Source organism: Rhamphochromis sp. 'chilingali' (assembly GCF_963969265.1).
Source record: "Rhamphochromis sp. 'chilingali' genome assembly, chromosome: 11".
Lineage (NCBI taxonomy): Eukaryota > Metazoa > Chordata > Actinopteri > Cichliformes > Cichlidae > Rhamphochromis > Rhamphochromis sp. 'chilingali'.
Window position 1 is genome coordinate 26,226,644 of NC_137938.1, and position 24,351 is coordinate 26,250,994.

Here is a 24,351-nt window from a genome sequence, read left to right on the forward strand (position 1 = left end):
AGGAGCTCCTTAATCTGGCTGACTGTTCTTTAGAGGAAGCACGGTCAGGGGGAAGAATTCACCTATGATTTGTTTGATGACTTGAAACATTTAAGTCTGACATGAACACTGTTTCCCTGCTCAGGAGCCGACGCCGGAACTTCTCACTCACAAAAGCATACAGGATGGGATTGAGGCAGCAGTGAAAGAAGCCCAGAGAGGTGGTCACTGTCTTTGCTTTCTCCAGAGATATTGTGTCTGAACAAGTTTGATTACTGATATCAAAATTAAACGTTTCCACTAACAGTGTGATGTTGTACGGGGTCCAGCAGATAAAGAAAACCACCACCACAGCCACAATGACTTTGAAAGCTCTCTGCTTTTGATGGCTCTGGGCACCACACCTCAGCTGATGCAAAATGCAGGAGTAGCAGAACATCATGATGGCGAAAGGAAGCACAAAACCCACTATGAGATAAATCATGCGTGATCCCAACCTCCAATAATATACTGCATTCTCACCAAATTTGCTATAGTTGTGAATACACTCTCTCCTGCCTCGTCTATCATCAAATATTTCTTCCAAAAAGATCCAGTCAGTGATAGAGAGAAGCAGTGAAAAGCACCACACCATCAGGCAGCTGGCCTGAACAACCCAAGGCTTCTTTCTTGAGTACATCTGTGTAGCATGGACGATGGACAGGTAGCGGTCCAGACTGATGCAGGCCAGGAGAAGGATCCCACTGTAGAAGTTAATCTAAAGAAATCAATGAGAGACAAGACACCTCTGCTAAATTAATTGAAAGTACAGATATTTTCACTGCATCTTTACTTCAGCACAATACTTACTGTAAAAACACTTCCAGCGATCTTGCAAAGGGGAGTACCAAATGTCCATCCATCACTTTTGGCATACTGTGCAGCCCAGATGGGCAGCGTCACCAGCATCAGGATATCTGCCACTCCCAGATGGAGGATGAAGGTATCTGTTACGCTCCAGGTCTTTCTACTCCGAGCCAGTATCCTCAACAGCAATCCGTTCCCAGTTAGACCAACAGCAAACACCACAGAGTACAGAACTGGTATGAACACAGCTTCAAAGTCCACAGTCTCAGTCAGGCTGCAAATATCACTCCCCTCATAAGAGATGTTCCCGTCTGAATAGTTATAGTTTTCATACAAATCAGACCAGTCAAGGTCCTCCCCTGTAAACTTTTTATATTCCATCATCTGTGGACAGAAAGAGGAATGGCCATTAATTTTATTTTCACTTAGACTCTGACTTGTGAAGTGGCTTTCAACCACATGGTCGCTCAGTCAGCCGGTCTGTAAAGTATTGGATGGATTGTTGGATTGTTCATGTTGAAATGCAAAAATAATGTTTTTTGTGTTCTGTATTTAGTCTTTTGTTTGTTTATTTGTTTGTTTGTTTGTTTTTAATGCATGCATTTTTTTTAAACTGCTGCATTAGATATTCAGTGCCTTCCAAGTATTTGGAAACACTACTATTATTTTCCAGGTAAAGAACACAGTGTTTATTATTATTTTTATTTTTTTTGTTAACTGAATTACTTGTACCAATCAACATAAGGCAGTGTCAACCATTTCAGTCATACTATTGGTTTATTTTTTAATTTCTTAATTTGTTTTAACTGTTTTGTATTCAATCTTCTTCTTCTTTTATTTATGTTGGTAAAATTTAGGGAAGAGAAACTGAAATACATCAACAAAGAGGAAGCATGTAAATTCACATTTTACAACAAATTAAGAGTCAGGAGGCTGTAGACATTAGTGTGTCATAAACATAATGTCATAAACTTAATGAATGTTAAAAAAAATATGTAACAGGAAAATATCACCCTTCACAACATCACAGTTTAATATACTGTAGTTTGTCACTGAGAGCTAAAGGTGTGTATACAAACAGAAAAACAAACAGTAAAGAAAACAACACAAAACATCCTTTCTGCATCAAAATTTCATTTGTGATTATTTAGTAAATTCTTAAACTCATAATTAATTAATGTATAAAGAGAGTGGTCAGTGTACTTCAAATACATAATATGATGTTAACCCAAATTTTACAATAATGACATACTCGAGAAAAATGAGAAATAGCCAGCATAGGATTATATATATATATATATATATATATATATATATATATATATATATATATATATATATATATATATATAGGAATAACATAAAAACATACCAAACATACCAAAGAAGTCTCTGATATCGTAGATCATAAGAATCTGACCAGTAAAAGAGCTCTACCTCCAGAAGTGCTGATAAAAAGCATCCGATAAAAGCATGTAAAGCAGTTAAAGAGGAAGCTTGCACAAACACTAAAGACAAAAACAAAACATTACCTCCTCTACCTTGTGCTGTGTAAGAGGTTTGATGGGGTTTTTATTATAGAAAATTGTTCATGTTGTTTTGAAACAGTATTTTTGTGAAAAAATATAACAATAACTTTAAAATTTCAGCTTTACTTTTTAATTTACTCTTTTTTCCAAGACGCTGAGAATTAGGTTTCAGGCCTCATTTAAAAATGTAGCTTACATTTTTACAGAGCTATAAAATAATCCAAATATATGAAATGTAACTGCACTTCATATATTTAAATTGTGTGTTTAAGATGTCTGGAATTAACTACAGCAGAGATAACTGAACCCATTTATAAATTTGCTGTAAAACTACAATTTTCTTTCTCCTTGTTGACCTTCCATTTTTGTTAATAATGTGAAGATAAATATATGATATAAACTTTTATGGAATCTGTGTGCAAGTTGCGGTTCCACTTTAGATTTACACATTTCATAACCCTGTCAAATAAAGAAAAGTTAACAAATTACTCAACTGGTGTCAAATGGAAACTGAAACCTAGGAACCAGTAGTGCCAATCAAAGTAAAGTAGCAACTGTTTGATGGGGGTTTTTTCCTAATCTATCTTTCGGTTTTGATAGCTGCCCTTGTATAACTTTAACGATCATTAAGTCAGTGTCAGTAAGATTTCTTTACCTGGCTTTTTGGTCCTGTGAGTGTACTGTATTAAAATGGACTTGTTTGTATTAATTTTAATAATGCATGTTGTATGTTCTGATGTTTTTTTTTTACTTCATGTTTGTCTATTTTCATTTGTAAGCTCAGTCAAGATTTGTTATTTTTGTCTTTTTTAGAGACATATTGCCAAAAGTATTCCCTCACCCATCTAATTTATTGAATTCAGCTGTTCTGCTCACTTCCACGGTCACAGGTGTACGAAATCAGGCAGCTAGGCCTGCAGACTGCTTCTACAAATATTTGTGAGAGAATGGCTCGCTCTCAGGAGCTCAGTGGATATCAGTGTGGTATTGTGATAGGATGCCACCTGTGCAACTTGTACAGTTGTGAAATTTCCTCACTAATAAATATTCCACAGTCAGTTGTTAGTGGTATTATAACAAAGTGGATGTGTTTGGGAACAACAGCCACAAATAAGTAGCCAACCTAAAATCACAAAGTTGGCTCAGCGGTTGGGTATGGGGTTGTGAACCTTCTGCAGAGCCAGTCAGTATAGACCTCCAAACTTCATGTGGCCTTCAGATTAGCCCAAGAACAGTGTGTAGAAAGCTTCATGGAATGCATTTACACTAGTGTGAAAATATGTATATGATGAAAAACGTTACTGAATAAGCATGTAAGTAAGGTAGTCACACTTTCTGTAAATATTCCTGTGAAATCAAAGACTAAACCTGAAAATAATCATCAGTTTAATTTAGTTGTAAGTCGTGCTTCTGAATTTTTTAATCTTTTTTTTTCAAAAAAACAAATATAGCATTTTTAACCCTAGAACACTATCGCTGGGTGATTTACACCCGAGAAAATACATTTACATGATTTCTCTCTCCTGAAGCTGTTTGCGTGTCGAGGAGCCTGTGCCATCACCAGGGAAGTCTCAAATGTCCCAGGAATGGGTGGACCAAAGACCAGCTTTCCAGAGTCATTATTTTGTTTTAGGAGTTTTATTTTTCATTTTGTTAGACATGGCACAGTTGAAAGTAAAAGAAGACCACTCTAATTTGTCATGTGTTGTCATATTTTGATATATTTGATTACTTTTCATTGGTTATATTATACCGGGTATAAATCACCCGGCATTAGTGATCGTGTTACTATTTATAGCGATAGTGTTCTAGGGTTAATATATGCCAGTGTCCCCTTATTATTTTAGTCCATTGCAATTAATGGGTAAACAAATAAATGAATGAGCCATAATCTTTCTGAGCTTAATGCTGAAAAACAGAAATAATCATTTTTGGTTCCAAAAATTAAAGTAAATGAAATTCAATACTACAGATCAATTTTTAAAAAAAAATAGCATAGTTATGGATGCTGATTTAAATTTTAATAGTTATACAAAGACCATTACAAAATCCGTTTCCATCTTAAGGATATTAGAATTACAATTAAGAGATACTAAAATGCTTATTATGCATTTATTTTTTGTAAGCAAAATTACTGTAATTCAATGTATATCCAAAATCCTGTTGCTAGGACCGACACCAGGAAAAATTTATCATATTGAAATAAATTTAATCATTCTACTGGCTTCCTGTCTGTAAAGGGACTGATTGTAAAATACTGTTAATGGTTTATAAAGTATTGAGGGCACTGGACCTAAATATACTGGTGATCTACTTGAAGTCTGTGAGGCTCTTAGGTCTGTTAGGCTTACTTAATATCCTTAGCTTGCCTCCACCAGTGTATGAATGTGAGAGTGAATGAATAGTGGTATTGTAAAGCGCTTTGGGTGCCTTGAAAAGCGCTATATAAATCCAATCCATTATTATTATTATTATTATTATTAGGTCTAGAACCAAAACAGGTGAGGTAGCATTTAGTATTTATGTTTCTCAGTTGAGGAATAAACTTCCTGTGGTGTGCAGAATCTTTTTAAAATTTGGGTTAAACGTTGTTTTGTTTTCTGAAGCTTTTATATTGAATATTTACTTCATTTTCATTTAAATATTGTCTTCCTATTTTTTTTTATATAATGTTTGCCTTTTTATGTCATTTTTTTGTCTTTGTAAACAATGTTGGATTCTTTTTGTATGAAAGATGCTATATGAATAAATTTGACTTGAAAAGAGGTTTTCGATTTTAGTCTAGACGTGTTTTCTGTGTGTCAGTAACTTTTGTAGTAACTTGTATTCATATTTTAAGTTTTTGTAGTTTCCGGCACAAAGTCAAATTTAAAACAAATTTTATGCCATTTCTATATAAAATAAAGTAAATTAAACTAATTAGTCACCAGGCTTCAAATGGAAACTGAAACTTGGAGACCAAACTCATCAAAGGAAGGTCTCAACTGTTTGATGAACTGCTTGTAGTTTTGACACGTTTCCAATTTTGCCTTCATAGTTTAGTGATTTTAGTGAATAATCATCAAAGTTCCATTGATTGGCATTTTGGTGCTGTGGGGATTGTTATATTGGAAACAGACTTTATTATGGTTTAAAATTATATAGTCTTCATTTTAATATTTTTTACAAAATATAAATCAAGATACAAAAAAATAGTATGAAATATAAGCTGTTGAAAACATGTTAATCTTTTTAAACTAATGATTCTCATGTTGTTGTGACTTATTTCTATTACAATACTGCCCGGCAATTAGAAAAAAGAAATATTATTAGCTGTCATGTTCAACTACAGAAGATACCAAAATAACCAATGCCCATTTCAGGTTATCTAACACAACAATATACAAAAGCACACTGTACATTCTGACGTTTATGTATTTCCCTGGTCTTGTCTTTGTCAGATAGCAAGGGAGTTGGAGGTCTCAGCAGATTCAAAAATGGTGCATCTGTTGCTGACAAAAGACTGGATTTTTGCACTAGTCACCTTGCAGGCAAGAGACCTGAGGATGCTCAGGAATTAACAGCAAAACTTCACACCCACAAAAGCATACAGGATGGGATTGAGGCAGCAGTGAATGAAACCCACACAGGTGGTCACTGTCTTTGCTTTCTCCAGAGATGTTGTGCCTGAACAAGTTTCTGTGTTGTTCTAAAAATGAAAGGCTTCCACCAAAATCATGATGTTGTACGGTGTCCAGCAAATAAAGAAAACCACCACCACAGCCACAATAAATTTAAAAGCTCTCTGCTTTTGAAGGCTCTGGGCACCACACCTCAGGATGCGGGAGTAGGAGAACATCATGATGACTGAAGGGAGCGCAAAGCCCACTATGAGATAAATCATGTGTGATGCCAACCTCCAATTATATACGGCATTCTCACCAAATTTATAATAGATGCGAACACATTCTCTTCTGCCTTGTCTATCATCATCCATTAAACCCTCATCTTTGAGAAAATGTCAACAACTTCTTGAGTGAAAAAAAAAATGCTAGCAAGCTATCACACTTCAAACCACAGCAGATTTTAACACACAGTGGTCTGCTACCTTCAATTAAAGGTGTGTCTACAAACTGGAAAAACAAATGATTAAATAATACAAAGTAAAGCAAGTGTTCATCCTCAAAAGTAGGGCTGGGTATCGTCACTGATTTCTAGAATCGATTTGATTCCAATTCACAAGGTCCCGAATCGATTCGATCCACGATTCGATTCAATTCGATTTGAATCTGGGAAATTTTGACAGTCAGAAATATTATAATTCAGATCAGTACATTTACATATTTTTGTATGTATAAAAAGGAAGCTGACACACGCAAGTCTTTATAAAAGGTGTGCGTCCACCATATGATGGGCCACACAGGGTTCTTAAGCCAGACGAAAAACATTTCATTTTGGACTTTGGCGGTCGGCAGGAGGTTGTCTCTGTTGACAGACTTGTGTCATGTGAGGAGAAAAGACACAGGCACACTATGCTGACAGAATGTGATGAGACGATGCTCGTCAAATATTATTATATAATATATTTGTTAAAAGCATATTTCTTTGTTGTGGAATAAGATAAATAAAAGGAATTGTAATAGCTAGAACTCCATGTATATAATAATCCAAAAATAAAATAAACAAATGCATTTCATTTAGCTGATGGTTTATTTGAACATTTTGCACAAAACATAAATCAATATACCCAAAGAATTTGTATAAAATACAAGCTATTGAAAACAGATTAATCTCAAACATATAAATCTCTTTACACTTATAATTCTCATGCTCTCGTGGCTTATTTCTATTACAATGCTGCCCGGCAATCAGAAAAAAGGAATAAATTTTAGCTGCTAACAAAAACGTATGAGTGGCGGATTGACAAAATCATTTCTGTCTTGTCACGTACAACTACAGAAAACAACACAATAACCACTGCCCATTTCAGCAATTAAACAAAACAATATACAAAAACATACTGTATGCTCTGATATTCATGTATTTGTCTTAATGTCCATTCAGCTTAGTTGGTCAGCTGGATCAGATTTGTTGTTTTTGTCTTTCTCAGATAGCAAGGGAGTGGGAGGTGTCTGCAGACTCGGACCACATGGAGCTTCTCCTGTTGCTGACAAAAGACTGGATTTTTGCACTTGCCACTTTGCAGCCCAGAGACCTGAGGATGCTCATGAGCTGACGGCGGAACTTCACACCCACAAAAGCATACAGGATGGGATTGAGGCAGCAGTGAATGAAACACACACACTTGGTCACTGTTTCAGCTTTTGCCACAGATTTTGTGACAGAACAAGTCACATTATTTTTGGAGCAATTTATTGTATCCACCAAAATCATAATGTTGTATGGCATCCAGCAGATAAAGAAAACCACCACCACAGCCACAATAACTTTAAAAGCTCTCTGCTTTTGAAGGCTCTGGGCACCATACCTCAGCTGATCCAGGATACGGGCGTAGCAGAAAATCATGCTGGCTGAAGGAAGCACAAAACCCACTATGAGATAAATCATGCGTGATGCCAACCTCCAATTATATACAGCCTTCTCACCAAATTTGTAATAATTGGGAACACACTCTCTCCTGCCTTGTCTAGCATCAAATAGTTCTTCTAAAAAAATCCAGTCAATGATAGAGAGAAGCAGGGAAAAGCACCACACCATCAGGCAGCTGGTCTGAGCAACCCAAGGCTTCTTTCTTGAGTACATCTGTGTAGCATGGACGATGGACAGGTAGCGGTCCAGACTGATGCAGGCCAGGAGAAGGATCCCACTGTAGAAGTTAATCTAAAGAGATAAACGAGAGATGAGAAAGGCATACTTTGAAACCTCTGCTAAATTAATTGAAAATACAGATATTTTCACTGCATTTTTACTTCAGGACAATACTTACTGTAAAAACACTTCCAATGATCTTGCAAAGGGGAGTACCAAATGTCCATCCATCACTTTGGGCATACTGTACTGCCCATATGGGCAGCGTCACCAGCATCAGGATATCTGCCACTCCCAGATGGAGGATGAAAATATCTGTCACACTCCAGGTCTTCCTACTCCGAGCCAGTATTCCCAACAGCACGCCATTCCCAAGCAGACCAACAACAAACACCACAGAGTACAGAACTGGTATGAACACAGCTTCAAAGTTCACAACCTTAGTCAGGTCATAAATATCACCCCCTTCATAAGAGCTGTTCCAGTATGAAACGTTTTCAAATAAATCAGACCAGTCAAGGTCCTCCCCTGTCACTGTAATCTTTCCATCTTCCATCATCTGTGGACAAACAGAGAAAAGGCCGTTAGTTTGGTTTTCACTTAGATTTAATTATCTGGCTTGTGAAGTGTCTTTGAACCACATGGTCAATCAGTCATCAGTCTAAGTACTGTGTTTTGAAGATTGTTTGCTTTTGTTGAAAAGCAAAAATGATGTTTTCCTTCAGGCCTTTTTTAAAAACATTTACATTATAAAAAGGTTGCATGTGAGCTAAGGGCTTTATAAAAAAAAAAAAAAAAGTAAAGCTGCTGCATTATCTATTTAGTGCCTTCCAACTAAAGTAGTAAACTTTTTCCAGGTAAAGAACACAGTGTTTTTTAATAGATAACATTTTAACTGTGAGAACAGAGTGAGATACCACAGAAACTGGATACATAACACTTCGCTTTGTAAGGTTTATAATTTTATTTTTGATGAACTGAATTATTTGTACCAATCAACATGAGGCAGTGTCAAGCATTTCAGTCATACTATTGGTTTATTTTTTAATTTATTAATTTATTTTAACTGTTTTGTATTCAATCTTCCTCTTCTTTTATTTTGTGGTACAACCTGAGTTAGGTCATATATATCACTCCCCTCATAAGAAATGTTGTCCCCTGTCCCTGTAATCTTTTCATCTTCCATCATCTGTGGACAGACAGAGAAAAGGACATTAATTTGGTTTGATCATCTGACGTGTCAAATGTTTTTCAACCACATGGTGGTGCCATCAAACTATACATCTGCAGTGCTTTTGCTTGGTTGTTTTTGGTGACACAAACTAAATGCAAAAAATAATGTACTATTTTTCTGTATTTAGCTTAATGAATTCAACAAAATTTTCACAGTAATTTTATTTATACACTGCCAAATTTACAACAATGGTTCCTATTAAGGCACTTTAAATTGTAAGGTAAAGACCCTACAATAATATAAAGAACCCAGAAGAATCAGACAATCTAACACGATGAAGCTTCTGGCAGAACCGGGCTTAGGTAGTGGCTGCCATCTGCTGCAAACAGGTGGAGGTGACGAGAGGAAGACAAGACAAAACACAGAACATTTAGGTTTTTTTAAAATCTCAGCTATCAGATTTATTGTATCAAGACAAAACTGCTCTATTAGACATCCAGTGCATTTCAGAGAACGTTAGAAACACTTTCCAAATGTTTTCCAGGTAAAGAACTAATACCAACTACAAACCATAAGGACAGCATGGAAAACCACAGAACCTGCATATATCACATTTGAATGTGTGGAAGCCAGATTGTAAACTCAAGAAGCAGGAGATAAGCACAAACATCAATTTTAATACTGTTAGTATTACAAAACACTTGCAGAGAATGGCACATGACATTAGGAACCTCCTAGGAAACCACGCAGCAAGGAGCACACAACCATGTGGGACAACACAACAAATGACAAAGGGAGACCGAAACAATATTTACACACACAGGCTAATGAAGGGAGAGGTAACAGGCGGGAGGAGTGCTGACACTGATCGGGAAAACAAGAAAATGTTTCTGATGTACAAACTTGACACAGAAAGACAAAACAACAAATACAGAGACATGACTGAAGGAACAGAATGGGTTCACAAAAGGGAACTAACAAACCTTTCGGCAACTTAAATCTAAGCAAGGAACTAAGAATGTAGATTTTAAAAAAACTCATCAGCACAGAGAATACAAAATTACTTAAGTAACAAAAGGCTAGAAAGCCTGTACATAAATCCCATCTCAAAACCAAAAAGAAATCATCAACACACACACACCATCATACCATCACAGGATCCATAATATTTTGCTCTGTAAAGTTTTCAGGCATCTGAAATGTTAATTTATTCTTTATGGTTTTTTTGTCCCTTTAATTTGTTTTACATTCATTTTTTTTAAAAAAATCTAGTGTTAAAATTTTGGGAGGACAAATTAATGTGCACATTCAAGAGGAAGCACATTTAAATTCAGTTTTCAAAAAATTAAGAGCCAGAAGGCTCTAAACATTAATCTGAATTTTAATTCTCTGTGACTCAATGGTATATCATGAAAAAATAATCATTCTTTTGTTAAAATAAAGGATCCAAAGAGTAGTATCACATCCATTAAACCCTCATGTTTGAGAAAATGTCAGCAACTTCTTGAATGCTAAAAAATATATATTGTAACAAACTATCACACTTCAAACCACAGCGCATTTTAACACGCCGTGGTCTGTTACTGTGAACTAAAGGTGTGTCTACAAACTGAAAAAGAAATAAGCAAATAATACAAATTAAAGCAAGTGTTCATCCTCAAAAGTCAATTTGTGCTCATTTTGTAAATTGATAACCACATTTATTTGTCCAGAGAGGAGAAAGTGCAATTTAATCCATAATGTGATGTGTGTAAAGAAAGGTGAACAAAAATTCTATAATAATGAACTGCAAGAGGAATCAAAACTAACTAGTATACAATGATAAAACAGTAAATACATTAAAAAAAAAAGATAGGCATGAAATAAAAACATACCAAAGCAGAAGTCGTTGATATTTTAGATCACAGAAATATGCTCAGTGAAAAACACCTCTACCTCCAGCAGCACCGATAAAAGCATGTATTACCACTGAAGAGGAAGCTGACATAAGACAGACTCAGACAAAAGCCAAAAAACCCCTCCTCCACCTTGCAGAGCACATTATACATAAAAACTTTCATAAACCTCCATCAAGATGTTTGGTAGTTTTACACAGTCTTAGAGACACCATAACTAAAGTGAAGATAATCTCACTATTAATATTTATTCTATTTCTTTTTTCTTTTTTTTTCAAGACAGTGAGAATAAATTTGATCCCTTATTTAAAATGTCATATGTATTTTTAACTATCTATAAAATAATCCCAATCTGTAATTGTTGCCCCTCTGTTTATGTTAGACCCTTTCACCAACATGAAGATTTGCATATGATAAGAACGTTTACGGGGTAAGTCTGTAAGTAAGGTGGTTACACTTTCTGCAAATGTTTCTGTCAAATCAGAGACTAAACCTGAAAACGCACATCAGTTTCATTTGTTTTAAGTTTTGTTTCAGATTCTTTTGACATTTAAAAGAGGTTTTGATTTTAGTCGATATGTGTAATCTGTATGTGAATAATATGTGTCCTTTTTTATTCATATTTTAGGTTGTTGTTTTAAGTACAAAGGTGAAAGAAAATTATTTTTTTAATGCAATTTCTTTCATCAAATTAGTCACCAGGGCTCAAATAGAAACTGGAACCCGGAGACCAGTTCACCTCATCAAAGGACTGTACACACTGTCTGATGAACTGTCTTGTAGTTTTGATATGTTTCCAAAACTCCTCCCAAAGTTGTAACAATAAGTAAGTTTACTTCAGTGAAAATACATCCAATATTCCTTTAATAAACCTGTTGGTCCTAATATTGAAAACAGACTTTATTATGATAATAAAGATTTATTGTGCATTTGAACATTTTACACATAAAACATTAATCAATATACAAAAGCAAATGTCGCATAAAATACATTCTGTTCAAAACATTTTAAGATAAAATAGTAGCTCTTTACGTTAATAATTCTCGTGCTGTCATAACTTATTTCTATTACAATACTGCCCAGAAAACAGACAAAGGAAATCTCATACACTGCCAACAAATGCAGGTGTGAGTTATTTCTGTCCTGTCACATTCAACTACTGGTGCACTAAGAACTGTAGCAAATAACCAGTGCTGATTTCAGGTAATGTAACACAAAAAATATACAAACACAAGTTGTATGTGCTGATGTTCATGTATTTGTCTCCATGTTTGTTTAGGTCAGTCAGATTTGTTGTTTTTGTCTTTCTCAGATAGCAAGCGAGTGGGAAGTTTCAGCAGACTCGGACCACATGGAGCTTCTCCTGTTGCTGACAAAAGACTGGATTTTTGCACTTGCCACTTTGCAGCCCAGAGACCTGAGGATGCTCATGAGCTGACGGCGGAACTTCACACCCACAAAAGCATACAGGATGGGATTGAGGCAGCAGTGAATGAAACCCACACAGGTGGTCACTGTCTTAATTTTCTCCAGAGATGTTGTGCCTGAACAAGTTTCTGTTTTGTTGTCAAAATGAATTGTTTCCACTAAGAGTGTGAAGTTGTACGGAGTCCAGCAGATAAAGAAAACCACCACCACAGCCACAATAACTTTAAAAGCTCTCTGCTTTTGAAGGCTCTGGGCACCACACCTCAGCTGATCCAGGATGCGGGAGTAGCAGAAAATCATTACACCAGAAGGAAGTACAAAGCCCACTATGAGATAAATCATGCGTGATGCCAACCTCCAATTATATACAGCCTTCTCACCAAATTTGTAATAATTGGGAACACACTCTCTTCTGCCTCGTCTATCATCAAACACATCTTCTAAAAAGATCCAGTCAATGATAGAGAGAAGCAGGGAAAAGCACCACACCATCAGGCAGCTGGCCTGAACAACCCAAGGCTTCTTCCTTGAGTACATCTGTGTAGCATGGACGATGGACAGGTAGCGGTCCAGACTGATGCAGGCCAGGAGAAGGATCCCACTGTAGAAGTTAATCTAAAGAAATCAATGAGAGATGAGCAAGACATATTTTGAAACCTCTGCTAAATTAATTGAAAGTACAGATATTTTCACTGCATCTTTACTTCAGCACAATACTTACTGTAAAAACACTTCCAGCGATCTTGCACAGGGGAGTACCAAAAGTCCATCCATCACTTTGGGCATACTGTACTGCCCAGATGGGCAGCGTCACCAGCATCAGGATATCTGCCACTCCCAGATGGAGGATGAAGGTATCTGTTACGCTCCAGGTCTTCCTACTCCGAGCCAGTATTCCCAACAGCAATCCGTTCCCAAGTAGACCAACAACAAACACCACAGAGTACAGAACTGGTATGAACACAGCTTCAAAATTCACATTCTCAGTCAGGTCGCAAATATCACCCCCTTCATAAGAGCCATTCGAGTCTGAATAGTTATAGTTTTCATAGAAATCAGACCAGTCAAGGTCCTCCCCTGTCACTGTAATCTTTTCATCTTCCATCATCTGTGGACAGACAGAGAAAAGGCCGTTAATTTGGTTTCAGCACAAATGTTTTCTACCACATGGTGGTGCTATCTATCATCTATCTATCTATCTATCTATCTATCTATCTATCTATCTATCTATCTATCTATCTATCTATCTATCTATCTATCTATCTATCTATCTATCTATCTAGCATTTAGTTTGGTCATTTAGATATTCTTGATGATCACATTATAAGCAGGTAAAAAACACCGTGTTTTGTAAATAATGTCATAACTGTAAGGACAGAGTAACACCACATGAACATACATACATATATACAAGTTTTGTGATATTTTTTTTTAATAAATGGAATTTATTATATCAATAAACATAAAAGTAAAGGATTCAAAAGAGCTCTATCACATCTCATCTTTACAAAACCTGGAAACTTACTCAGTGACAAAAATATAATAGCAAACTATAACACTTCACACCACATCAGAGTTTAATATGCTGTGGTCTGTCACTGTGAGCTAAAGGTGTGCGTACAAACAGAAAAACAAATGAGCACAATGAAAGCAATGCAAACATCAAAATTCAATCATACGCAAATTGAATTTTTATGCAGAATTCATCGTTTGCATTGTTTTCAATACAAACCGATTTTAATTATTTCTTAATTACATACTTAACTGCATGCATTTGTGCAGAGAGGGGAGAGTGCAGTTTAAATGTTCAATGTAATGTGTGTACTCTTATGTAAGCACAACTGAAATTTTACAACAAGGAATGACAAATGCATGAAATTTAACTAGTATAGCCTGATTGAAAACAGCATAAAATAAAAAACATACCAAACTAGGAGTCTCTGATATTGTAGATCACATAAATCTGCCCTGCGAAAAAGAGCTCTACCTCTAGCAGTCCCGATAAAAGCATCTAAAGCTACTACAAAGGAAGCTGACATAAGACAAAGGCTCAGGCACACAAACCAAAAAAAAAACCCTCCTCCACCTCACAGGGTACGTTATGACAGTATGAAAACTCTCATAAGCTGTAAATAAGAAGTCTGATGATTTACAGAAATTTAATGAAATAATTGCTAAGACAGTTTTAAGAAACGTCTTACTTTTAAAAAGTTTTATTTTTTATTTCCTCTTTTTTCCGAGACGCTAAGAATAAAGTTTTATCCTTTAATTTAAAAAAAAACAATTAACAAACTTAAAATGTTAAACTATGTGTTTCAGATGTCTGAAACAAGCCTACAATAGAAACAACTTAACATATTTATAAATTCTCAAAAAAATTGTAAAATTTTCTTTCTCCTTGTCGCCCTTCTGTTTATGTTAAAGTAGTAGTAAAGGGCCTTTACACCAATGTGGAGATATGAATACGTAAAAACACTTTCGGGGTCACTGTGTGAGTAACGTAGTCGCACTTTCCGTGAACGTTTCTGTGAAATCAGAGACTAAAAATGAAAACACTCATCAGTTTCATTTGGTTTGGAAGTTGTGTTTCAGAATTTGTTGCCATTTAAGAGAAACACACGATTTAAAAGAAATGCATTGTGTTGAGTGCTGAATTTGTCATATGTATTTGACATATATTACATGCAAATATGCTCTGATCCTGGACAAGCTCGGGCACATTGTTTCTGGCCACTGATCACAAATGTTGATGGGGTTCTTTTTTTTAAGCTTTTTTTGGGGGGGTAGACATGAGCTTAAGCTCTCTGTCACCACCAAAGATCAACCATCATCATGCAGTTTGACCAGATTTATTTCAGTGAGTAGTGTCTGATTGTCTTATTTGTATATTTTGCAGTGTTTAACTTGTTATGTATTATTCATGCATGTGCACATGTCCTCACACATCAGTTGAAAGCTGTAAAACGCTCTCTGGAATATGTTAAATTTATAAACTGCAAATTTAGATTAGATGACAATGTCATAGCACACAAGTAATGGACTTTGCATACATCCATTTAGTTTTGCCACAAAATTGAAAGACAGTGTCATAAAAGTTGATCAAATATACGTTTCTGTATTGCTTTAACTGAATTGTGCACCAGTGTTTTGTTGCATTTGTTTGCTTCAGGCCTGAAAACTTAAAAACAATTCTAAAATGTGCTCAAGCAATCAAGAAAAACTGCAATAAGGACAAGAAATGCATATAAAATAAACAACATACATGAAATCCAAATTTTAAAACAGTTTTCACAGCAAGAAATTACAACACAAATATTGTTGTAAATGCACTCTTCTTGTTACTCATGTCAGGGCGACACATTCACACTTATTTCTAATTTAGAAAAGAAAAAGTTCTCTAAAGTGGCAACGGAAGATATGCACACATAGAAATGCCTTTGGAGACCACTGATGTTCAAACCAGAAACCTTCGTGCAGTGAGGTGACAGTGCTAACCACTGCCCTACAGCACCCTTTTATAGGTCTAATTTATGTTACTATCATATTTTTCAAAAGCAGACTCTATGCAGAGAACATAAAACTGACTGAACGTGCAGTGAAATAATAGTGTAGTCATGCTGTGCATCTTTTTGTCTTACATGTCTGTTTACACAAACAAATCACACTCTGGTTTTATTAGAACAGTAGTAGTGAAGAATATTGGTGCAGAATGCATGCCCAGAGACACAGCAGCAATTCACACCATTCATATAAAGCTCCTGGACTACACAGTCTCGTCAAAATGAATGAAAAAAACAAACTGAAATTATGAATGAACAGCTACATGTTGATAGATAAGCTCCTGGCATGTCTTAACAAACCAAAAAAAAAGATAGCGTTTTATGACACTCATATCAGTGTTAAATCTCACTTTATATCATTTTCAAGATCAGCATTTCAAAGATTTAGTTACCTTCCCCCAAAACCTCAAGATATTTCTCACACCTTTTTTTTTCACTGTATTGCTCATGCTTTGTACGCAGCCACCAAACATGCAAAGATGACACCTGTGACAGAACTTGGTTTCAAATGTCTGTTTCCCCTTACCATTTACAAAAGCTTCAGATCGTGTTCCTGTTGTTTTTCACACCTTTCCTCGGCTGGTTGTGCAGCTCTTATGCAATTCATCTTAGAGGCAAATGGAAATGTAGGTACCTGTCAGAGAAAGAGAGAAAAGCACAGCTAGAAAACAGTTCTGTTGTGACCCAGATTATACATTTTACAAAGCAGCATGCATGTCTGGCTTTTTGGTTCATTCTGCAGTGGGATGCAGCACGCTGGAAACAGTGGGATTTAAACACAAGTCATTCAAATCTAACATAACATGACAACATTCTGATACAAACAAAAATATATAATATAAACACACGAATACTACTTTTTTGTCTCTAAGAAACTAATTAAAACTTGTTTGTTCACCATAAAATCTGTGCTTCTAAACTGAGGTTTGTTTTTTTTAAGCTACAGTGAAACCATTGAGATGTTGTTTTGGGCAGTTTGAGGAACTGAGAGAAGAAAACTGGCAGTTTTAATTCCTAAAATCGTTTTTGTATTGCTAAGTTTTAGCAGTAGTGAATCATTTCCTATAGCACATAGGAATCACAGTTCCAGTTTACAGGTTCAATCACATCTGCTCACTGATGTAATACCATCGGCTTCGTGTGATGTTGATGGTGTGATTGGATGTAAGATAAGATTCACAGAAGATGAATAAGCCTCTTGGCAAGATTTTTCTTTAGCAACTGTTTGAACATTTGCAGAATGGCTTCAACTTGAACCACCTCTTCCTTTTGCTTAGGCGGTTAATTTGACCACATTGTAGGTTAGTGTGCCACTAACCTGTGCCACTTGCTGAAAAAGGTTTCCGTTGTAATGCATGACTATCTATGATTGACAGAAGGGTCGGGAAGGAAAGACATAGTTCATATTGGGAAATCTATTTGATAGCGTGCTTGTTTCGACACTTCATTGGTAAGGGGACAGGCTTAGGTACACACTCGCACTCTATACAACTTACATTTAACGATGAAAAGACTTCCTCGGATATAATTCGTCATAGGTGTGAATGCTACTTTGTTTTGTTTTTGCGAAACTGCTACCATTATATAATGCACCCAGAATAAACTATTAAAACAGTACTTGATTTTAAATCCCTGAGTGATGGCAAAACAAACAGCAACAACAACAAAAAAATGTCACTTGTGCAGGTTCAACTTGTAAACAGAAGGAACTCACAGCACCTCTGTGGATTTCCTGTGTGACATTCAGTCTCAAAAAATATATTCACCCTTTCAGCTGTAGTTAAGTAAAACAGAGCTCAACAACAGTGCTGATGTCACAACAAATATGTACAGTTTATTTTGCAGATGGAAGCGTGCAAAATCCACCACCCTGTCACAGTCATGATGTATTCAGAAGTGAATTATTAATGAATCTCATTGCTAAATGTGTGGTTTTAAAGCTGCACCCTTAAAAACGCCCAACATTACAGTTACCATCAAATCAGTGCCATACACCCTACGTGATTGTCCATGATCATATGAACCATCTGGGCTGGCTGTCAGGGAACAATCATTAAACCTTAGTACCATCAGTCTAAGACACAGTACTAGACAACAGACAAAAAGAGTTGTAATGACCAAACAGTTAAAACTGGTTTGGTGTGACAGATAAGCCTCTTCTGAGCATTAATCACTTAGTTCTTCCATGGTGCACACAGGAAAATCAGTCCATCACACTTTACTACTCTATTGTGAGCAGAGTAACAAAGCTAAGTTGAGGAACTCCTCCATAACCTGGTGTTTGGTAGAGCACAGCACATTACTCTTGCTGTCTGCTCTTACTGATAGTCAGGCTTCAGCCTAATTGAGGAAGGCATCCTTCACCTGTCTGTGAACTTGGGATTACACGGAAGACAAAGTTTTGCAATGTCTCAAAGTATCATTTTCACAGTGAATAGTGGGAGGAGGTGTTCTATGTGCAAGCTGCACGCTCAGCTCTGGGGCATCCCAGGCAGGAAATACAAGGCGCTGAAAGGTCAGGTTGAGCTGTTTTCCTCTTCCCGAGCAGCAGGCAGCAGATTGGCAGGATTTTATAAAATTGCAGTGTTTGCAGTGATGTTTGTTCTATATTTGACCATAAGGGCCAAAATCCTCTCATCTGTCACTGCCGTGCTTTGAGAGCAGCACATAAGGATCAGATTTGGTGCATTAAGCTGTGTGGCTGCTTCACGGCCACAACAGATTTCTAAAGTCTCAATAAGCATGTGCATCAAAGCCTCATGAGGCAGAATGTGATATCAAATATTTCCAAACTGGGGAGTGCTAAAAGTAAGAAGTTTTTCTCTTTATTTTTTGGTTTATTTTAGTTTTCCAAACAAACAAAATCATTTCAGGAGTTATAATTTTTTCCCTCAGAATCTATTTTTCATGTTTTTTCCTTAACTGACTGAAAAAACTAAATATTTCACATCTAGTTTTAATTCATGTTAAAAACCTTGCTGTCTATAGTGTGCATTCCCAGTTCCTATTATTTCACCACATATTCAGTCAGCGCTAAAAGTTGGAAACTACTTTTGGTCTTTTCAAATTATGAGAGTTTTTATTAATACCAGCCAATCAGGACTGACACTGTGAGATTTAGGCTCAAACCCTTCAGGTTTAACTACTCTGAGGGCTTTCAAAAATGACAAACAACACTTTAGATAACAGTCTAAAAAAGTTGTTTAAAAACAGACAGACAGTAAAATTGCCTGTTTAAAAGTTAGATTTTCTCCAGTTCATCAAGTGATAAAGTAAAATGTTCTCTCTCAACTTACTCCCACACACTGATAGAGTGAACTTAGTTGCCACTAACTTGTGAAGGAGTTACTCAAGTGTGAGCTCAGGCTGGTATACTATCATGTGCATGTGCCAAAGGCGTGGTACCGTCAACTTCAGGTATCAGATGAGTCAGAATAGTTGCACGTCTCTCGTTGTCATTTCTTGTGGCAATGCTGTCCCGGTTGAGGCATTCCTTCTGATAGCACTTGAAACAGGTCATATCATCCTCATCCTCTGGAGTTCTGGCAAAGAGGCTGTAGCTTGAACTGATCGGTACAGGGTTTGGATCATCAGGTGGAGCACTTTGTCCATTTTCTCCTTTTTTCTTCTTCTGCTGGGTTCTGATGGTATTCTCAGTGTGAACGAGATGGTGTCTTGCATTACATGGCTGCTATGGCCTCCCTGTATGCCCTCTCTCAATGCCCTGCCCCGATCTCATCATCGCCTCAATCACAATCTTGATGTTTATGTAGGAAATTTGCTAGGACCTTTTGCAAGTGATGAGTCAAGACTTTTCTCTTGAGCTTCTCCTTTCCCTCTGTTCCAGCATTCTGCTTCATATTTCCACAGATGTAATGTCTTTTCAGTTTCTTTTCTTCTTTATTCTATGATCTATTTTTTTCCTTCCAAATAAATTAGCTCATGCTGAGTGTTCCTCTCTGTGGAGCCCCAAAGTTTTTTACCCAAACATACGTAACACTTATAGCACCATCACCATATTTTCCCCTCATATAAACAGCATCCACCTCTTCAGTCTTCAGTGGGATTTTCTTTACCAGACCTATCCCCATGCTCACAAATGCTTAATTGTATCTATCTGGCACATTAATTTCTATCAATGTCACCTCAAATCCAAACTGTCTTTCGCTACAACCAGGCAAAACAGTCACAACAGACTTAAACGTTCGGAAAACCCTTGTCCTCAATTTACTTTCCCATTGAGAAAGTACTCTTTGTTCCCTGAGCACTGAATTTACTCAGCCTTGTGATGACAAATCTCTAGACCAAAAGCGGGCAATCAGTTTTTGTGCGGGGGTTTTGTTTGTTTGTTGTCTTTTCCCCAAAGAATTATCACAATTTATTTCACATATCTGACCTCTGAGAACAACATTTCTGGATACACAATGGGAATACATCTAGGGTCTACACTGTTTGGCCTTTTTGTGTCTCAACTATGGAAGGTAAAGCTAAAAAAAATAGATTATTCCAGTATGATCTGTCTCTGTCCATCTCACACCCCTCATTCAATCAACCAAGGCGTCAATGCTGAAGCTTGTTATGGAAATCTGAAATAAACCTCAAACAGTCAGTTTGAGTTTGAATTTACTTTGCAAAGGGATCAGCCAACAGCACAGCATGCATAATCCTGTCATGCATACATGACAGGATTATGCATGCTATACAAAGAGGTATCGTAAGTCTAGATTATGTGTCTATCTGCCATGATCACAGTATAAAGTCAGTGTGCAAAAGATACTTTACAGCTCAACATGTGGTATATCTGAAAGATCACGCTGAGAAAGAATAAGACTGTAGGGAGCTTCTCACTGAGTAGGTTCAGCTTTACACAGGGAAAAAGAGAATCGTAAAATTTTCCATCACAGTATGCATTGGGGTATTAATAAAGTCTGTATGACTAAGCCCAGTAGCCCCTGGTTACAGTGGCTTAATATAACATACAGCAAACAAAACACTTTCTGAAGTTGCATCAGAAAGTGCTCGGACTCTTTCACTTTCTGCATAACTTGTCTTACAGTTTCTAAATGTCTCAAATGACTTGCATAAATGGCCTAAAATTCATGAACCATAAATAACAATGAGAATATTTTTTGTGTTTTTTATAGAATTGATTAAAAGTCAAAATATGAAATTGCTCACTTAATAAAAACTTAAGACCTTTAAATTCGCATATCTCAGAAATGCACACGTAGATTTGTGCAGTTTATCCCCACTCAGTGTGGTGCATGCTCTCGAGCCCTGTCAGAAATGTGTGAACTGGACTCTTCACAGATACTCTGGGGGGTGGAAACCTTATCTGAACCAAGTTCCTGAGGTTACTTCAGTAATATCTTTTGCTTTGGGTCATTAAAATGCTGAAAGCTAAACCATTGCCCTATTCTCAGATCACATGCACTGTGGGAAAGGTTTTCTTTGAGTACCTCTGTGTGGGACTACATTCATCTTTTCTTTAGTTCTGGGCAGCCTCCCTGTGCCTCTGCCGAGAAGCGCTGCCATACTACAGTGCTAAGGCTCGAGGATGGTGCTAGTCCAGGGGCTTTTTTCCTTATGCGCTCACTTTACATTTAAGTCAAACCCTCACCACGGTCTCCAAGTAGCTGATTGCCAGAGGAAGCAGAGAAATACTGAACCTCTATTACAGCGATGCGTTGGGCTCTTGATCACCTCCCTGACTCAGGCCCTTCTTGCTTTATTTCCCATTTTAGCCAAATGGTCAACTCTAGATGGAGTCCAGTCCAGACACAGTGATTTGGTTATGCTTTTGTAAAATAATGTAATTTTCCACTGCATTCGGGTTCTGCCATCTGTTCACAGCTTTATTAACAGTAAAAAGTATTTTTTAATGTTGAGGTTGTCAGAAAAAGAGCATTAGTTTCACAGCAAATGCATGTTTGTTTGTTGGTTGGTTAAATGAGGACTTTCTGAAGCCTCTTTACAGTTTGTTGTCCAAAATACCAAACTTGCACTGAATTGTTGCTACTGGGAGCTTCACTGTTTTGGTTCCTTTTTAAAACGTTACCAAGATTGTTCAAAAGACACACATACAAACCAAACCACACATTTTCCACACGCTGTCACTGTCCTTCTAAAAGGAATTTTTCTCTTTTATTTGTTTTCTTTTACTTGTTGTTGCAGAATTCACAGTGTCTCTGAGTTTGGTAACTTTACCGTGCTCAGTGGTTTTCAAGTATTTTGAGGCAAAAACACACTAAAGGTTAAACTGGATTATTCACACCTGCCAAAAACAAAAAAACATATCTTACCCACAGAAGAACAGTGTCATCAGTTCTTCTCTTAACTGTAAACACTTTTCTTAAAGCAACACCATCATCATCACTCCATCATCAAATTTTCTACATTTCTGGTAACGGTCTCTTTGTCGCAAACAGATGTTAAAGGCTGAGTTTAATTCATTTACTGACAAAGAGAGAAAACACACATTAATAAAAGTCAAAGATGTTTTCATTGGAAAAACTCTCCTTGTTATTTTTATTCAAATTTCCAGTGGATAATGCAGGAATATTCATTTCACCATGATGGAAATGTAGTAAAAATCAGATAAAGTGAAAGCTTTTGTTCAGCTCAAGCCTTTCCTTTGAGAAGCCAAGTTTCTCTCAGAAAGGATGGGTTAGGTTTCCTTTTCAGCTTGCTTGGCACCATGTCAGCCAACTTCTCCCCACAGTGGAGGCATTTAGGCTGAAACTATGGCCAAGCTAAAAACTCTGTAGTTAGTAGATTGTGTTGGCTGCTTGTGTTTTGCTTTAAAACAAAAGCAGTCCCCCACCACCACCACCACCACCACCCTCGCAGATTTTTGTTTTCCTCATCGACACCAGTGAGGGCCTTTGATGTGCACTAATGGTAAATGCAACTGCAGTTAAAGGGAAAGTTTACAAGATGTTGGTGATGGTTTGGAGATGATGGCACACATAAAACAGAAAGGAGGCAGAGCTGGAGTTGACAACTCCTTTTAAGCATTTTGGAGACAAAGTAAGAAAAGCAAGACTGAGATGATTTGAACTTGTGCAGAGGAGGAATAGTGGATATATTGGGAAAATTATCTTAAATATGGAGCTGCCAGGCAGGAGGAAAAGAGGAAGACCACAGAGAAGATTCATGGATGTAGCAACCCCTAAGGGGACCAGCTGAAGAAAGAAAGGTTTATGGTCAGTTGCAACGACAATTTATGGTTGAAGCCACATTTCAAGGGGCACACCTTTGGGGAACCACTCTTTAACAATCACCACTCAGAGTACGTCACGCAGTAGTGCTGCAGTGCCATCTGTTGGATACCCCGCTATCATCTCTCAGAACAGTGTTTTGTAAAACAAATCTACTGTATGATTGCATCAGTGACTAAAGGATTGATGTTCCAAATAACGCAAAGACTGTTTAATAAACTAAGATAAACAGAGGAAACCAGATTAAGTGCAAAATCCTGCTCCAGCTCTTTTATAAACTCTAAGCAGCAAACAGGAAAATGTTTTAGATTCTTCACTGGCAAGTAAAAATAAAGAGAAAATATACAAAAACAATGTGCTTGTGTGCTGCAGTTATGTATCTTCATAGATTATGCTTGCCTGGTTTAAGAATTGGTTAAGTCACCTTAAGTTATTTCTACTGCACAATGACAGCTGCTGTGTTATCTGAGCTTCCAGGGAGACGTGTTGGTACTCCATGATGTACATCAAAATATGAGGCAAAAGTAAAGGAAACACAAAAAGTAATAAAACCATCTCAAATAATATTTATTCATTGTGACAGCCTCAAGCGGCCTAAATGTACAAAAACTGTCATTCATTTGGGAAATGCATAGTGGGCATGCCTTTTTATAAATCTATGCCGTAGTTCATAGGTTTCATTTCTCCTTTCACTGGGGTGAAAACACCTTCTGTTTTATATGGGACCGCAACACATTTTTGTCCTTTGCTCTCCCCATACTGAAAAAATGTTCTACATTTTGATTACCTTTAATTTTTGAAAATCAACACCCACCGTAAGGGAAGATAGTTTTCTAAAATCTGCCTGCAAAAGCACCAAAACGTTTCACTGTGGGTCTCCTGCAGGCTAAAGTGTTATTTAGTTTCCACGCTGCAGCAAAGTGGAAAAATGTTTGTCACTGCAGATTTCAAAGGTTGTGCAGATTTCTTTGG

The 24,351-nt window shown here is 36.8% G+C and overlaps 2 protein-coding genes across 3 annotated transcripts; both read right to left on the reverse strand.

Annotated features, from left to right (window-relative positions):
• Positions 1–58: 58 nt before the first annotated feature.
• Positions 59–11,216, reverse strand: LOC308406034 (uncharacterized protein; the record flags this gene model as incomplete). The annotated part of the gene is made up of 5 exons (XM_080896840.1): positions 11,151–11,216; positions 8,281–8,661; positions 7,449–8,174; positions 829–1,209; positions 59–736 (listed from the first exon to the last, which is right to left on the reverse strand). The coding sequence occupies exons 2-5, from the start codon at positions 8,659–8,661 to the stop codon at positions 59–61; spliced, it is 2,166 nt and encodes a 721-aa protein (XP_080752966.1). The 5' UTR covers positions 11,151–11,216.
• An 889-nt stretch (positions 11,217–12,105) lies between these two features.
• Positions 12,106–16,798, reverse strand: LOC308405974 (C-X-C chemokine receptor type 3-like). 2 transcript variants are annotated; one of them, XM_080896789.1, is made up of 3 exons: positions 16,686–16,798; positions 13,321–13,707; positions 12,106–13,214 (listed from the first exon to the last, which is right to left on the reverse strand). In XM_080896789.1, the coding sequence occupies exons 1-3, from the start codon at positions 16,686–16,688 to the stop codon at positions 12,480–12,482; spliced, it is 1,125 nt and encodes a 374-aa protein (XP_080752915.1). In that variant the 5' UTR covers positions 16,689–16,798; the 3' UTR covers positions 12,106–12,479. The 2 variants fall into 2 exon arrangements, with proteins under 2 accessions (XP_080752915.1, XP_080752916.1); XM_080896790.1 differs by lacking the exon at positions 16,686–16,798 and having other exon boundaries at positions 13,321–14,704.
• Positions 16,799–24,351: the final 7,553 nt, after the last annotated feature.